Genomic DNA, 17,921 nt, shown 5'->3' on the forward strand with positions numbered 1-17,921 from the left:
ACGTGCCACCATGCCCAGCTAATTTTTTGTATTTTTAGTAGAGACGGGGTTTCACCATGTTGACCAGGATGGTCTCGATCTCTTGACCTCGTGATCCACCCGCCTCGGCCTCCCAAAGTGCTGCGATTACAGGCTTGAGCCACCGCGCCCGGCTTTTTTTTTTTTTTTTTAAGATGGGGTTTCTCCATGATGGCCAGGCTGGTCTTGAACTCCTGACCTCAGGTGATCCACCCACCTCAGCCTCCCAAAGTGCTAGGATTATAGGTATGATCCACCTTGCCCGGCAAAGATATCTTGATATAAGAATATGAATCCTTTAACTGTAATGTATGTTGAAAATGTTTTCCAGTTTATCATTTATTTTTCAATTTTGTTTATGATGCTTTTTGCCGTCTAGGATTTTAAAGTCTATGTCATCAAAATGTAATCAAATTAGTTCACCTTTTTCTTAATGGTTCTAAGTTTTATCATTATGTTAGAAAAATCTTGCCTCCCACAAGGTTATATAAATAATTACTTATATTTACTCTCAGTCATTCTTAGTTTCATTTTTTATATTAAGCTCTTGAATCCATATGGAATTTACTTTGGTTTATGGCATAACATAGCTACCTAACACCTCTCCTCCCCACAATATTAGTGGTTAAACATTTGTCCCAACACCAATTTTTTAGAAACCTCCATTTTCGTAATGATTTGAAATACCTGAGGCTCTCCTGACTGGGTATGTGCCGAGTCCTGTTGGATATGTGTCCCTATTGGCCTATAGGAAGCAATCACTAAGAATCTTCATTGTCTGTGCAGGAAGAACTTCTGAAGCAAAAGGATTTCCAGTACCTAAGGAAATCCAGAAAAGAGCAATGCATCAACCGATAACCATTCTTTTTTTTTTTTTTTTTTTTTTTGAGACAGAGTTTCACTCTGTCGCCAGGCGCCAGGCTGGAGTGCAGTGGCACAATCTCGGCTCACTGCAACCTCCACCTCCTGGGTTCAAGCAATTCTTCCGCCTCAGCCTCCCAAGTAGCTTGGACTACAGGCGCGTGCCACCACGCCCAGCTAATTTTTGTATTTTTAGTAGAGACGGGGTTTCCCCATGTTGGCCAGGATGGTCTCCATCTCTTGACCTTGTGATCCGCCCGCCTTGGCCTCCCAAAGTGCTGGGATTACAGGCTTGAGCCACCGTGCCTGGCCAATAACCATTCTTTCTTATTTCATTACAGAGAAGAGGTGAAGAATCCAGTGAAATGGAGCAAATTTCAATAATTGAAAGGTTCCCTTATCCCTTCCAGGTGAGTTATTTTCTCTCACCAACTCTCGAAAGGCCCCTATAACACAATCAGAAGGGGTGGTGTGGTACAGGGCAGAGGGAAGTCTATGAGGACCCAGTGAATAGAACTTGAGGTGGACAAGGATGCTGAACCAAGAAATGAGAGTGGCATGGGCTGAGAATGTTTGCTTTTCTATTTGTGCCACCTAATATAGTATCTTTCAGTCTCTATACCTCAAAAAGAATACATAGCAGCATCAATTGTATTATAGTGTGTCTTGTCTATGATAACTGCATTGAGAAAGATGCTCTGCTTGTTGAGTGAGCAATTCACTTCCTTCTGGTTCTGACTATCTGTCTAATGGTGGTCATGTGGGTTGAAAAGACAGAAAAAGGGAGTAGTATTAGGAAGTTCAGTATGAGGAAGACTTATTAGACTTATGCATAAACCTAAACCTAAATTCTGTTGTAGTCTGGAATAGCTGAAATGCCACAGGTGCATCTGTTTGATAGATGTAGTGTAATAAAAGAGAGCAAGAACTACAAATTTGATCTTCAGTTTGGCTTGCTGACATCCTGAGAACTCTGTAGGCCACATGTCATGAATACAGCAGCCTCTGCAACAGTGAAAGCCAGAAAAGGAAGTGGAAAGTCTCAGGGGAGGGGGCTTTCTGTCATGGATTTATGAGCACTGCAAGACTAACAAGCAAAAAGAAAAATGTAAAAGGGCCGGGCGCGGTGGCTCACGCCTGTAATCCCAGCACTTTGGGAGGCTGAGGCGGGTAAATCACGAGGTCAATAGATCGAGACCATCCTGGTCAACTCGGTGAAACCCCGTCTCTACTAAAAATACAAAAATTAGCTGGGCCTGGTGGCTCGTGCCTGTAATCCCAGCTACTCAGGAGGCTGAGGCAGGAGAATTGCTTGAACCCAGGAGGCGGAGGTTGCGGTGAGCCGAGATCGTGCCATTGCACTCCAGCCTGGGTAACAAGAGTGAAACTCGGCCCCCCCCCCAAAAAAAAAAACAGAAAAATGTAAAAGGATCTTGTTCATGTCCCTGATTATAATCAAACTTACAAAACCTTTCAAAGAAGGGTATTTCAGACAAAGTTTTTACTACCAATGCCTTTCAACTAGATGACATTCTTTGGCTGCACTAGTGAATAATGCTGAACAGCAGATAATTTTAAATTAATTTATATTTTACTTTAGAATTTATTATATGATGTCTATAAACTCTGGGAGGGTTGGAACCACATCTTTTTTTTTTTTTTTTTATTGAGACGGAGTTTCGCTCTTGTTACCCAGGCTGGAGTGCAATGGCGCGATCTCGGCTCACCACAACCTCTGCCTCCTGGGTTCAAGGAATTCTTCTGCCTCAGCCTCCCAAGTAGCTGGGACTACAGGCGTGCACCACCATGCCCAGCTAATTTTTGTATTTTTAGTAGAGACGGAGTTTCACCATGTTGACCAGAATGGTCTCCATCTCTTGACCTCGTGATCCACCCACCTCGGCCTCCCAAAGTGCTGGGATTACAGGCGTGAGCCACCGCGCCTGGCCTGGAACTGTATCTTATATATTTCATGCATCTTTGTAACACCTAGCATGATGCTTTGTACATGGTATATGGTTAAAAAAGTACTGTTTGAGGGCCGGGCGCGGTGGCTCAAGCCTGTAATCCCAGCACTTTGGGAGACTGAGGCGGGTGGATCACGAGGTCAAGAGATCGAGACCATTCTGGTCAACATGGTGAAACCCCGTCTCTACTAAAAATACAAAAAATCACCTGGGCGTGGTGGCGCGTGCCTGTAGTCCCAGCTACTCAGGAGGCTGAGGCAGGAGAATTGCCTGAACCCAGGAGGCGGAGGTTGCGGTGAGCCGAGATCGCGCCATTGCACTCCAGCCTGGGTAACAAGAGCGAAACTCCGTCTCAAAAAAAAAAAAAAAAAAAAAAAAAAAAAGTACTGTTTGACTTATGATATTGCTTATCAAATACCTTACCCTTTTTGAAATCAGTTTGTAGTTCCAAATTTGATTTATTTTTGCTAATATTGGTGAAGAGAGGCCACTAGGTAGTGGAGATGGTGGTACTTAGCCATGAATTAAAATTTTATTCCATATTACTCAAGTGAATAACCCATATGTACTAATCAAGAGTTAATTTATATAGATTATCACTTCAACTCTCTTCTATACAAAGTCAAAGTTTACTAATAAGATAAAATACCTTTTGTTGGATAAACAAAAATCTTATCTCCAGCAAGGGCAGATGGAAACATTATAAAGTGAGTTTATGCACAAATTGAAACACAAGTCAGGAGGACCTAAGGGTATGAAAAATTCTTTTTTTTTTTTTTGAGACGGAGTTTTGCTCTTGTTGCCCAGGCTGGAGTGCAATGGTGCGATCTCGGCTCACCGCAACCTCCGCCTCCTGGGTTCAGGCAATTCTCCTGCCTCAGCCTCCTGAGTAGCTGGGATTACAGGCACGTGCTACCATGCCCAGCTAATTTTTTGTATTTTTAGTAGAGACGGGGTTTCACCATGTTGACCAGGATGGTCTCGATCTCTTGACCTTGTGATCCACCCGCCTCGGCCTCCCAAAGTGCTGGGATTACAGGCTAGAGGCACCGCGCCCGGCCGGGTATGAAAAATTCTAAGGCTTTGAAATGCTACATCTCTGGATAGGAAGAGTTCAGGAATCCTTCAGGTAGTTCACATAACCCAAACACCATTGCTGACTCAAGATTCTGCCTTTCTTTGTTTTCTACAATGAATATACAAAGTTGTCCCCTAAGATTAGCGCCTTCAAGGTCTTTCTCCTGTTTTCTGAATCCTAATTGCTAAAGTCTGTGTGTTCATTGACCCAGGTGGTATATGATGAAGGGCCTCTCTACGTCTTCTCCCCAACTGAAGAACTAAGGAAGCGGTGGATTCACCAGCTCAAAAATGGTGAGACGTGGAAAATAAATGTTTCCAAAGAAAGAAAAAAAGGAAGAGAAGCTAGATGGGAGGAAAAGGAAAGAAGGAAGAGAGAAACAAGAAAGGAGAAACATAGAAAGAAAAGAAAAATGGATATAAGGGGAAAAAAGGAAGAGAGAGGGAAGGGAGGAGGGAGACAGGAAGGAAGGAAGGAAGCAAGGAACAAAGGAAGGGAATGAGGGGGGAAGGAAAGACAAATAGAAAAGAAAGAAACAGGAAGGAAGTGTGTATTTTTTTTTTTTTTTTTTTTTTTTTTTTTTTTTTTTGAGACGGAGTTTCGCTCTTGTTGCCCAGGCTGGAGTGCAATGGCGCGATCTTGGCTCACCGCAACCTCCGCCTCCTGGGCTCAGGCAATTCTCCTGCCTCAGCCTCCTGAGTAGCCGGGATTACAGGCATGCGCCACCATGCCCAGCTAATTTTTGTATTTTTGGTAGAGACAGGGCTTCACCATGTTGACCAGGATGGTCTCGATCTCTCGACCTCGTGATCCACCCGCCTCGGCCTCCCAAAGTGCTGGGATTACAGGCTTGAGCCACCGCGCCCGGCCAGAAGTGTGTATTTTGTTTTAATATTAGTAATACAAATGAACTTAGTAATCCGTCATATGAATAAAAGATAATATGTTAGACTAAGAGTTTCTACTCAGTTCTACTATGGTCTCTCTAGTGCAATTTTGTAATTATAGGCACCTCTATTTCTCTATGTATTAAAAAAAAAAAGTCCAGTTTTTTACACTGAATACAAGGGTGGTGTGGTATTCAATGGCTACGCAATATTTAGAATGCTAAATATAAAATACCGAGCTCCAAAAAATAAATAGATGATGTATGAGAGTGCTTGAAGTCAAAGTCAGAGAACCTTGTTTCAACCCCTCTTCTACCACTTACAAACTGGGTGATTTCTGGCAAGAAGGCCAACAAGCTTCTTTGATGCTCAGTTTCTTCTCAAAGGGGAGTAACGGCAATGAGTGCCATACCTACCTCTGGGGTTGTTGTAAGGATCAGATGAAGTAATAATACATGTAAAAGCACATGGAAAACTGTAAATCACTATACATGAAAGCGCTGTACATGTCTTTGTTGTGGATAAGTATTTCCCAAGGAAATATTTTGTATTCCTTGCTTTGTAAGGACCTGAACTTGAACAAAGTTTCAGCATTTCACATCAACTGTATAGTGTGTGCAGATAAACTTGACTGCAAATGCTTACAGCACAGGATGCATGCACACATATTTGCGTGTATATATAGCCACATGTGAAGTGTCTGAGAGATTAACTGGTTGAGTTGACATCAGGAAAGGCTGCCTAGAGAAACAGGAAGGATGGCAGACTGATAATGGCACGGTTGGGTTATTGCATGACAGCCCTTTGTGTTAATAAACATTTAGATTCTGATACTCACTGGCTAGCTGTACCAGCCTCGTACACTCCCTTGAGTGCAAGTTTGATTGGTCAAAATTATATTAGCAAAGTCTTTCAAACTGAAAGGGAACAGGAGGAAGGAGGAGACGGATCATCTATTGAATTATTGCTATGTGCCAGACATTGAGCTAAATACCTTGTATATATTATCTCATTTAATTTTCACAACGACCTTGGGCTAAAACAACAACAATAATAACTAACACTTAATGAGCACTTAGTATGTAGCATGCTCTGTGCCAAGTGCTTCAAATGTATTTACTCATTTGATCCTTGCAATAACCTTAAGAAGTATGTATTATTCCCCTATTCACAGATGAGGAAACTGAGGCTCAAAGAGGTTATGTAACTTTCTCATGGGCACACAGCTAGTGACTGGTGGAGCCTGGCTTCTTTTTTTTTTTTTTTTTTTTTTTTGAGACAGTTTTGCTCGTTACCCAGGCTGGAGTGCAATGGCGCGATCTCGGCTCACCGCAACCTCCGCCTCCTGGGTTCAAGTAATTCTCCTGCCTCAGCCTCCTGAGTAGCTGGGATTACAGGCATGTGCCACCAGGCCCAGCTAATTTTTTGTATTTTTAGTAGAGACGGGGTTTCACCATGTTGACCAGGATGGTCTCGATCTCTCGACTTTGTGATCCACCCGCCTCAGCCTCTCAAAGTGCTGGGATTACAGGCTTGAGCCACGGCGTCCGGCCGAGCCTGGCTTCTTATCACATCCCTGTATCTGTATGACTCCAAAGCCCAAGCTCATTACATAGTTTTGTGCTGCTTGGTTTCCAAGACCAGAAATTTCATGTATCATCGGTTGTAAAATGTTCTATAGTAAAGCTATGTTGAATATTACGAATAGATGATATCCTGCACCACACAGTTCAGTTCTTGGCATATTTTAAGATAAGGGGTCTGCTTTAGCCCTGGGGCTACAAAATGAGCAAACTCTTTAATACTGCTTATTGTGATACAGGCTCTTCTCTAAGTTCTTTACATATACTAACTTTCTATTAACCATATGAGGCAGTTATCTTATTATCCTCATTTTACAGGTAAGAAAGCTGAGGTACAGAGAGGTTAAGTAACTTGCCCAGAGGCACTCAGTTAGTAAATGGCAGTCAGGCTCCAGACTCCATGTCCTGAACCAATATTCTATTTCCAGACAGAGAAATATTCGCAGAGACTGAGATAGGAGCTCTGCAGGACATATGTATTTGTAGCTCGTTAGTTCTCTCCACAATGCCTCATATAGTGCCTCGCACACAGAAAGGGATCAATAGTTGTATTAACCGATTTATCTGTGGGAGGTAAACAACCATCACCAACTTGGTCTCCACATTGATCAATGGCTTGATTTTAGTCTGGAAATGGGGAAATGTGAGGCAGACTAGTTGAAGGAGAAATAAGAGATAAAGTGGCATGCTCAAGTTGGTAACTTCTTTATACTTCATATACTAATTTTTTTCTTTTTTCTTTTCTTTTTTTTTTTTTTGAGACAGTCTCACTGTTGCCAGGCTGGAGTGCAGTGGCATGATCTCAGTGGCTCACTGCAACCTCCGCCTCCCAGGTTCAAGTGATTCTCCTGCCTCAGACTCCCAAGTATCTGGGACTACAGGCATGCGCCACCACGCCTGGCTTATTTCTGTGTTTTTAATAGACACAGGGTTTCTCCATGTTGGCCAGGATGGTCTCCTCTTGACCTCATGATCCACCCGCCTCAGCCTCCTAAAGTGCTGGGATTACAGGCATGAGCCACCGCACCCAGCTTCACATACTAATTTCAAAACCAGTCATAGTTTAGTCCAACAAATATTTATTTATTTATTTATTTATTTTGAGACGAAGTCTTGCTCTGTCACCCAGACTGAAGTGCAGTGGCACAATCTGGGCTCACTGCAACCTCCACCTCCCAGGTTCAAGTGATTCTCCTCTCTCAGTCTCCCAAGTAGCTGGGACTACAGGCGTGCACCACCATGCCTGGCTAATTTTTGTATTATTATACAGACAGGGTGTCATCATGTTGGCCAGACGGTCTTGAACTCCTGACCTCAGGTGATCCACCCACCTTGGCCTCCCAAAGTGCTGGGATTACAGGTGTGAGCCCAGCCCAGCTTAGTTTCTTAACTCAGATGTTAACCTTATAATCTTGATTGTGTGCTGCTATTAAAGTTCATTAGCTAAGTAAAATTACAACAGGCTAAAAATAAAGCCAAAACAAATAAACGAACACCACTAGTTCAGCTGGGTCATCAGTGTGAGCAGGGAGTGTGCCTAGGCACATCTTTGCCTTCTCCTCCCTTATGTTTCATTGAAGGCATTTTTTTTTTCCAATTGTTCCACCTGGGTTTATGTCTTATTGAACCTTCCTGGGCTAACAACAGGAGCCAAAAGTAGGCGCCTTCTGACAAATACCATAATTGCTGGGAGATTTAGGTGCAAGTCCTAACAATCCCGGGACAATCCCAGGTGCTGGCAATGTCAATAGTGAGTTACCCCAGGAGCCACAAAATAGTGATGTTATTCCACTCTTTTGCTTTTTTCCTTGTTTAATTTTATGTTTTTATTATCCCACTCTTGGGTAAAATGCACCAATAAGAAACCATTGACATGAAAAGGGGACCTCGTGAGAATATTGGTTACCTTTGCAGGGGTATTGACTGAAGGGGCATGAGGTGCTGGATCTCAAGGAGGTTAAATGGGTGTGGAAAAATATGGTTTGCTGTACACATTAGATCTGTGCACTTTATTATATGTAAGTTATATCTAAATTTTATTTATTTAGCGACAGAGAGTCTTGCTCTATTGCCCATGCTGGAGTGCAGTGTACAATCTCGACTCACTGCAAACTCCGCCTCCTGGGTTCAAGTGATTCTCCTGCCTCAGCCTCCCGATAGTTGGGATTATAGGCATGCACACTATGTCCGGCTAATTTTTGTATTTTTGGAAGAGAGGAGATTTCACCTTGTTAGCCAGGTTGGTCTCAAACTCCCAACCTCAAGTGATCCACCCGCCCCAGGCTCTGAAAGTGCTGGGATTACAGGTGTGAGCCATTGCACCCGGCCTATACCACAATTTTAAAAGCACACAAGCACAGCCTCAGATACCTCATATCCAGCTGCTGCATTTTCTTTTTTTCTTTTTTTCTTTTTTTTTTTTGAGACGGAGTTTCGCTCTTGTTGCCCAGGCTGGAGTGCAATGGCGCGATCTCGGCTCACCGCAACCTCCGCCTCCTGGGTTCAGGCAATTCTCCTGCCTCAGCCTCCTGAGTAGCTGGGATTACAGGCATGCGCCACCATGCCCAGCTAATTTTTAGTATTTTTAGTAGAGACGGGGTTTCACCATGTTGACCAGGATGTTCTCTATCTCTTGACCTCGTGATCCACCCGCCTCGGCCTCCCAAAGTACTGGGATTACAGGCTTGAGCCACCGCGCCCAGCCTGCATTTTCTTAATGGTGCTTGCCATGCAAAGGTTGTATTCCTGAGGACTTAGCCACAGACTTGCTCTTTCTATCTCCTTGACTATGGCAATGGGCCCTTCTATGTTCCAGCAGCACAAATATTTCCCTACACTTATTCTTGAATCTTTGTTTGGTCAAGCTCAAATATAACCTATCCTAATTGCAAATTCAATAGTAAGCAAATGACCTGACCTTACCAAAATGAATGAAATGGCATTGGTGATTCATGTATGTCTAAAACTATATATATGTATATATATATGTGTGTGTGTGTGTGTGTGTGTATATATATATATATATATATATATATTTTTTTTTTTTAAGACGGAGTTTCACCATGTTGGTCAGGCTGGTCTTGAACACCCGACCTCAGGTGATCTACCCGCCTTGGCCTCCAAAGTGCTTGGATTACAGGCCTGAGCCACCATGCCCGGCCGTAAAATTATATATTTTTTTATTTTTTAATTTTTTTTGAGACAGAGTCTTGCTCTGTTGCCAGGCGCCAGGCTGGAGTGCAGTGGCACAATCTCGGCTCACTGCAACCTCCGCCTCCTGGATTCAAGCAATTCTCCTGCCTCAGCCTCCCAAGTAGCTGGGGCTACAGGCGCACGCAGCTAATTTTTGTATTTTTAGTAGAGACGGGGTTTCACCATGTTGGCCAGGATGGTCTCGATTTCTTGACCTGATGATCCGCCTGCCTCGGCCTCCCAAAGTGCTGGGAGTACAGGCTTGAGCCACCGCGCCCGGCCAAAACAAAACTATATTTTAAACATTAGCCTGATAAATAAGGATAGAGGAGACCAGCCCATCGAGCATTTGGAGAATGTGTACTAACCATTAGTGCTTCCCAACAGGGCTGGCCATATGTATTAGTGAAGCAAGCAGTCTCTCCTAGCCCTCCCACGTGGACACCTTGCTGTTGCAATCCTCTCCTAAGTAGCTGGAAATACCAGCTTTGGATTAGCCAATAAAAGAAGAGGTGTCATCTTCAAAGGACCTTAAGAGGCAGACATTATTCGAGAATGTAGGGAGGCTTCTTAATGAGTGAGATGGGGCGGGGAAGGCAAGAAGCTTTATTTCTCCTCATTATCGTATTACCATAGCTTAGTTTATTAGAGTGGCTAGTTGTCGATTAGGTATTCTTTGGTGTGTCTACTGGTGCTCAGCCCTGCAGGAGACAGAGAGAACCTTCAAATCCCTAGGTGATCAGGTGTGGCGTGGGGGGAGGGGGCAGAGGGTGGAAATGGTAGGAGTAATCAATCCTGGCGGGGATGAGTATCAGTGACATTGTTCACAATTACCAGTGCTTAGTAATAACAACAGGCAGACAGACTTTGGGTCAGGTTTTATTATTGTTTTAAAATTCCCTATAGGCAATGCAGCCCCTTATAGCCTGCACTCTATCTGAAGAGCTCCCACCATTCTGTCCTTGGTACATTGGTGAACAGCAGTGCTGAAAAAGTCAGAGTGAGGGTGAGCAGGGGAGAATGGTTTGAAGTTTTCAAATCTATGAGGAGAAAAGCATCAAGATGGGCAGGGCACAGTGGCACACGCCTGTAATCTCAGCACTTTGGGAGGCCAAGGCGGGCAGATCAACTGAGGTCGAGAGTTCAAGAACAGCCTGACCAACATGGAGAAACCCCGCCCCTACTAAAAATACAAAATTAGCTGGGTGTGGTGGCGTATGCCTGCAATCCTAGTTACTTGGGAGGCTGAGACAGGAGAATTGCCTGAACCCAGGAGGCGGGGGGTGCGGTGAGCCGAGATGGTGCCACTCCACTACAGTCTGGGCAACAAGAGCGAGACTCTGTCTCAAAAAAACAAAAGCATCAAAAGTCTCTTAAAAAAAAAAGTCTCTTAAAAAAGAAGTTTTGTTCATTTGCCTGTAAAATGCAACTAGCTACTAGTAGCTTTTAGGCTTCCTCGAAAAGCCTTGAGTGAAGAGTGACTACTAAGCCCTTAAGGATTGTTGTTTTCTTTCTTTTTTTTTTTTTTTTTTTTGAGAGTTTCACTCTTGTTGCCCAGGCTGGAGCGCAATGGCACTATCTCAGCTCAGTGCAGCCTCAGCCTCCCAGGTTCAAGCAATTCTTCTTCTGTTTCAGCCTCTCATGTAACTGGGATTACATGCTCATGCCACTATGACTGGCTAATCTTTGTATTTTTAGTAGAGACAGGGTTTCATCATTTTGGACAGGCTGGTCTCAAACTCCTGACCTCAGGTGATCCGCCCACCTTGGCCTCTCAAAGTACTGAGATTACAGGCGTGAGCCACCTGGCCATTTTTGAGTTGTTTGCTACAGTGGAAGGTTTTGGTTTGTTTTTGTCTTTTTTAAAAAAGGTGATGCCAGTTATTTCAGTTGTCTTTGCTTCTCTCAGTTATCTGACACCATGAACACTGATAAGTTTTCTAATTGGTTTCATGTTAAGGTTCTTGATATGCCGTAGTATAAACAGCAATACGAATTCCTCCTCTCTGCATCCACTTTATTCTTTGCAAAATACTTTTATTCTGGGACATCTTTTGGGCCTCTCAACTCTGTGAGGGAAAGGGAACTGCTGTGTTGCCACTGGCAGTGAGCTCAGTCCTCCTCAGTGGCCCTAGGAAGATTCAAATCATGTTGATTCTAGAGGCAAAGTGACCTTCATTTGCCCTTGAGATCAGCTCTGTTGACTGTTCTATACAGAAAGCCTCATCCAGAAGTTCTCAGTAAGGTTAATTATCCCTAAAAGATCACTCAAGGAACCGAGAAATTGGTATTAAAAGCTGGGGAGTTTGGCTTGGACACAGTGTTTCCCTTATCTGGAAAACAAACACCATGATGAACACCTGCCTTACAGGAAGATTGTAATGGCTACTGGGAAAACATAGATAACATATTTCTGTTATTGGGCTCTCAAGCCATCAGATATTCTTATCTCACTGATTGGGAGATACTCTTCATAACAACCACTGAAGAAAACTGCACAGGAAGTGTCCCGGGCCAGGCCACAGTCAGGCAGGCCAGTCATGTGAACCAACAGGTCCTGTGATCTGCTCTCCTTCAGGGTGACCAAGGAGGGGGCAGTTGCTTGAAGTTCACCACTAAGCTCAAAGAGGAAAACATGCAAATGGTGGCTTCTCTTCCATGTCAGACGTGATCTCTCTCTTCTCTCCTGCTGCAGTAATCCGGTACAACAGTGATCTTGTTCAGAAATACCACCCTTGCTTCTGGATCGATGGGCAGTATCTCTGCTGCTCTCAGACAGCCAAAAATGCTATGGGCTGCCAAATTTTGGAGAACAGGAATGGAAGTAAGAGATCTGATCAATATAATTTCTTCCTCCTTTGACTGTTTCCATCACTTTCCCAAGGGTCTGTCAAGCCCAGGGACATAGCATAAGGTTGTACATTTCGGGTTCTAAACCCTTTGTTTAAAGGGTCCAGGGTGGGCAGGGGGCACGTGGGGGCTGAAATCCAGCTAGTAATCTGCTCCCCCAGCTATGTGACCTGGCATGCATAGCTACTTTTTCTAACTTTCCCCAAAGGCACTCAATATGGACAGCAAAGTCCCTGACCAAACCTGTCCGTGGGCCCTTTCCTAAAGTGCATTTCGTATCATCATTGGCTTCTTGTTTTGCAGGCTTAAAACCTGGGAGTTCTCACCGGAAGACAAAAAAGCCTCTTCCCCCCACACCTGAGGAGGACCAGGTATACAGGGAAACTGGGTGCTACCACGGCTAAAATGGAAATTTACAGTCAAACCCTGAGAACACACTGGAGTCTTAGAATTACCCTGGGACTTGGCAGTATTAATTGGTATTCTTGCTAAGATGGGGGATTTGTTCTTCTAATTAGGATTTCCTCCTCAATGGAGGAAATGTGGCAACCATGTAATCCAAGCACCTGTTTAGAACAAAGCCTAATTTTTTAATGGAAAGTATTTTCTCTCATTTTTTTTTTTTTTAAGACTGGGTTTCACCATGTTGGTCAGGCTGGTCTTGAACTCCCGACCTCAGGTAATCCGCCTGCCTTGGCCTACAAAGTGCTTGGATTACAGGCGTGAGCCACTATGCTCGGCCGGAAAGTATTTTCAAACATACAGTAAAGTCAGAAGAATTTAACACTGAATACCAATACACTCAACACTTAGCACTAACACTACCTAACACTACCACTTTAAAACTTGATTTTTTTGGTTCCTTCTTAAGGTCTAGAAAGCCCTTTCTCACATATTGTAAATAAATAGAGCAGGTATTATTATGTTCATTTTACAAAGAAGGAAACCACGTTTCTGAGGTACTTAGTAGATTCACATACAAGTTTGGTGCCAAGCCGGTTTCCTGACCTTAACTATAAATGTTTTTTGTGTGGTGAGCTTTAAAAGCACTAATGTTGGCCAGGCGCCATGGCTCATGCCTATAATCTCAGCACTTTGGGAGGCCGAAGTGGGTGGATCACGAGGTCAGGAGATCGAGACCATCCTGGTCAACATGGTGAAACCCCATCTCTACTAAAAATTCAAAAATTAGCTGGGCATGGTGGCGCGCGCCTATAGTTCCAGCTACTCAGGAGGCTGAGGCAGGAGAATTGCCTGAACCCAGGAGGTGAAGGTTGCCATGAGCCGAGATCGCGCCATTGCACTCCAGCCTGGGTAACAAGAGCGAAACTCCGCCTCAAAAAAAAAAAAAAAAGTATTAATGTTGGCCAGGCACGGTGGCTAACTCCTATAAGCCCAGCACTTTGAGATGCTGAGGTGTGTTGGTCACCTGAGGAGTTCTAGACCTGCCTGCTCCAACATGGTATAACCCTGTCTCTACTAAAAATACAAAAATTAGTTGGGCGTGGTGGCAGGCACCTATAATCCCAGCTACTCCAGAGGCTGAGGCAGGAGAATTGCTTAAACCCGGCAGTTGGAGGTTGCAGTGAGCCGAGATCACACCAATGCATTCCAGCCTGGGTGACAGAGTGAGACTCCATCTCAAAAAAAAAAAGAAAGAAAAAAATTATGTGTATATACACACACACACACACACACACACACACACACACACACTAATGTTTGGGTCCTACTCCTGAGATTTTGATGTAATTAGTCTGGGAGGAAACTGAGCATTGGAATTTGGTTTTGTTTTTATTTTTGTTTTGACACATAGTCTTGCTTTGTCGCCCAGACTGGAGTGCAGTGGCGTGGTCTTGGCTCACTGCAACCTCTGCCTCCCGGGTTCAAGGGATTCTCCTGCCTCAGCCTCCTGAATAGCTGGGACTACAGGCACGCACCACCATGCCCGGCTATTTTTGTATTTTTTTTTTTTTTTTGAGACGGAGTTTCGCTCTTGTTACCCAGGCTGGAGTGCAATGGCACGATCTCGGCTCACCGCAACCTCCGCCTCCTGGGTTCAAGCGATTCTCCTGCCTCAGCCTCCTTAGTAGCTGGGATTACAGGCACGCGCCACCATGCCCAGCTAATTTTTTGTATTTTTAGTAGAGACGGGGTTTCACCATGTAGACCAGGATGATCTTGATCTCCCGACCTCGTGATCCACCCGCCTCGGCCTCCCAAAGTGCTGGGATTACAGGCTTGAGCCACCGCGCCCAGCAATTTTTGTATTTTTAGTAGAAATGGGCTTTCGTCATGTTGACCAGGCTAGTCTTGAACTTCTGGCCTCAAGTGATCCGCCACCTTGGCCTCCCAAAGTACACTGGAATTGTTAAACGCTCTATAGATGGTCTTTATATGCATGCAAGGCTGAGAACTTCTGCACTGGTGCTTCAAAATGGTTGTTGAATGACTGCTAAGTAACATTTTATTATGCCTGATTTGGGTGTCTTGAGTAAGCCAGAGAGTTAAGAGAGAAGAGGAGAGTGCTTGCTGTCTAGACAAAGCCTCCTACCTTTTCTCTTAACTACACAGATCTTGAAAAAGCCACTACCGCCTGAGCCAGCAGCAGCACCAGTCTCCACAAGTGAGCTGAAAAAGGTGGTGGCCCTTTATGATTACATGCCAATGAATGCAAATGACCTACAGCTGAGGAAGGGTGATGAATATTTTATCTTGGAGGAAAGCAACTTACCATGGTGGCGAGCACGAGACAAAAATGGGTGAGTCCACACCAGCCCTTCCTGAGCCCAGTGCCCGCCCACTCCATACACGTGCAAAGTGCTGCAGCGTAATTCCCCTGATCAGTATCCTCATCAGAGACTGTTCTTCCCATACCAAACTGAACGTGCTCTCCAAGTACTTCCCAGTGTGCAACTCTCTACACATGGCCTCTGCCACCTCTCTGTACCTCTGTTGTTGTGCACATGTAACCAACGCCACATGTGCAGAAGCTCCGCACCTCACTGGCCTAACCATGCATCAGAGATGTGGTCGTCATTGAGGGAAGTGCATGATACATATACCTCCTTTTGAGATCGATTCTGAGCTCAGGGACTTGGACGTATGAATCTGTCTCCTGGGGGATAGGGAGGTGCTGGATGATCTGCCACATTGTCTCCTTCACAGGCAGGAAGGCTACATCCCTAGTAACTATGTCACTGAAGCAGAAGACTCCATAGAAATGTATGAGTAAGTATGTTTATGTCAGTCCACAATCTTCCCTCTCTGTATATAATATACAGACACAAGTATATATATGTATACGTAGGTATACATACACTGGTGTATATATATGTATACTATGTATACATAATGTATACATACACAAATGTATGTATTATATACTTTTTTATACTTTCAACATATTTTTTATTTCAAGATATATATAAAATGAGTGTCATCTGAATCAAATGATGCCACCACCTCAAATTAGTGTGTCTGTCTTACCTTTACCCCCCAAACACCTTCCACTTACGAAAGCTGGAGAGGTTACCATGCCCTCAGATCCAGAAGAATCACACTCAAACAAAAAGGAGTTGAGGACCTGATGGGAAACACTGAAAGAATTAAAATGTGGGCCGGGTGTGGTGGCTCACTCCTGTAATCCCAGCATTTTGGGAGGCCGAGGCGGGCGGATCACGAGGTTAGGAGATCGAGACTATCCTGGCCAACATGGTGAAACCCCGTCTCTAAAAAAAAAAAGAAAGAAAGAATTAAAATGTCAAACTGCTGCTATTGTTCTCTCCTCCGTAATCATGGAAGTGGATTATTCTCAAGTGCCCCAGTCCCTGATCTCTTCCCTGCAACTCCCTGCTGTGTGCCTTTGCCCGATACTCTCCATTTCCATGAATCGTCAATGCCAACCTGGGTTTGGGAAAGGAATACAGTGTGCTATGCACATGATAGATACTCAGTAAATAGGGTTTGAGCGAATTGGTTGAATCACTGGCATGGAAAAGCCCCGGAGGGTGCTCTAACCTCCAATCTGCTTATGATCTGGCCCAGGAGCCACTCAAGCAGCACACTTCCTTCACAGGTGGTATTCCAAACACATGACTCGGAGTCAGGCTGAGCAACTGCTAAAGCAAGAGGTAAGTGTGGAACCACTAGCACACAGCATTCTCCTTGCATAATAAGTGAGGATCTTGAACTGAGAGCCTGTTCTGCCCACCACCTTTCGGCAAGGCAGTGTCAAAGCTGCCATCATCTGGGGTCCCAATTACTTTTTTTTTTTTTTTTTTGAGAAGCAGTCTTGCTCTATCACCCAGGCTGGAGTGCAGTGGTGCAATATGGGCTCACTGCAACCTCCGCCTCCCGGGTTCAAGCAATTCTCCTACCTCAGTCTCTTGAGTAGCTGGGATTACAGGAGTGTGACAGCACACCTGGCTAACTTTTGTATTTTCAGTAGAGATGGGGTTTCACCATGTTGGCCAGGCTGGTCTCGAACTCCTGACCTCAGGTAATCCACCCGCCTGGGCCTCCCAAAGTGCTGGGATTACAGGCGTGAGCCACCGTGCGCGGCCTGCATCTTTTAATATTAAAAGCAATGAGGCTGTAGCCCAAGCGTGGAACTTGACAGTAAAATCAAGGGTGGTTCTATTTTCTCTCTCAAGTTTGGGCAGGTGGGATGCAGGTGTAATCACCACTTCCTCCTACAGACAACTTCTTTTTCGTTGTTTCAGGGGAAAGAAGGAGGTTTCATTGTCAGAGACTCCAGCAAAGCTGGCAAATATACAGTGTCTGTGTTTGCTAAATCCACAGGGTGAGTGCTACCATTCCAAGGTCCTGAGGAAAAAAACAGGGGTTCTTTCCCAATAGTTCCTTGATGGTGTACCCATCCCACTTCCTCTGTCTCTGAAACTCAAAACTCATCTCACTTCACTTCTTGGGTTCTGCTGACCTTTGTGCGCAAGTTACTGACTAAGCATTCACTTCTTCAGGGACTCTCAAGGGGTGATACGTCATTATGTTGTGTGTTCCACACCTCAGAGCCAGTATTACCTGGCTGAGAAGCACCTTTTCAGCACCATCCCTGAGCTCATTAACTACCATCAGCACAACTCTGCAGGTGAGTACCGGGGGCGACTGAGAAGGGGATTATAGACACCAGGAAAAGCAATGTAGGACAAGGTGATAAGAGGAAGAATCCGCCTCACAGGACAATGTGAATTCGCTGTGAAAGGAAATCCCTGTGATACTGGGTAGAAGCTGGTAAAGAGGTGGTCAGAGGCAGACCTACATCCAATAGGGACTGACTTTTTTTTTTTTTTTTTTTTTTTGAGACAGAGTTTCGCTCTTGTTACCCAGGCTGGAGTGCAATGGCGCGATCTCGGCTCACCGCAACCTCCGCCTCCTGGGCTCAGGCAATTCTCCTGTCTCAGCCTCCTGAGTAGCTGGGATTACAGGCACGCGCCACCATGCCCAGCTAATTTTTTGTATTTTT

General features: G+C 44.6%; 1 protein-coding gene across 3 annotated transcripts in view; it reads left to right on the forward strand.

Moving 5' to 3' along the window:
- BTK (Bruton tyrosine kinase) overlaps positions 1 to 17,921 on the forward strand; it is a 45,921-nt gene that overhangs the window by 17,232 nt on the left and 10,768 nt on the right. For all 3 annotated transcript variants that reach the window (XM_074392332.1, XM_039464142.2, XM_074392331.1), the window contains exons 4-12: positions 1,221 to 1,289; positions 4,136 to 4,217; positions 12,282 to 12,410; positions 12,740 to 12,807; positions 15,011 to 15,198; positions 15,605 to 15,667; positions 16,515 to 16,569; positions 17,161 to 17,240; positions 17,419 to 17,546. In XM_074392332.1, the coding sequence (XP_074248433.1) occupies positions 1,221 to 1,289; positions 4,136 to 4,217; positions 12,282 to 12,410; positions 12,740 to 12,807; positions 15,011 to 15,198; positions 15,605 to 15,667; positions 16,515 to 16,569; positions 17,161 to 17,240; positions 17,419 to 17,546 (862 nt within the window). The remainder of the gene's footprint in view (positions 1 to 1,220; positions 1,290 to 4,135; positions 4,218 to 12,281; positions 12,411 to 12,739; positions 12,808 to 15,010; positions 15,199 to 15,604; positions 15,668 to 16,514; positions 16,570 to 17,160; positions 17,241 to 17,418; positions 17,547 to 17,921) is intronic.

The sequence above is a fragment of the Saimiri boliviensis genome, chromosome X (assembly GCF_048565385.1).
Source record: "Saimiri boliviensis isolate mSaiBol1 chromosome X, mSaiBol1.pri, whole genome shotgun sequence".
Classification (NCBI taxonomy): Eukaryota; Metazoa; Chordata; class Mammalia; order Primates; family Cebidae; genus Saimiri; species Saimiri boliviensis.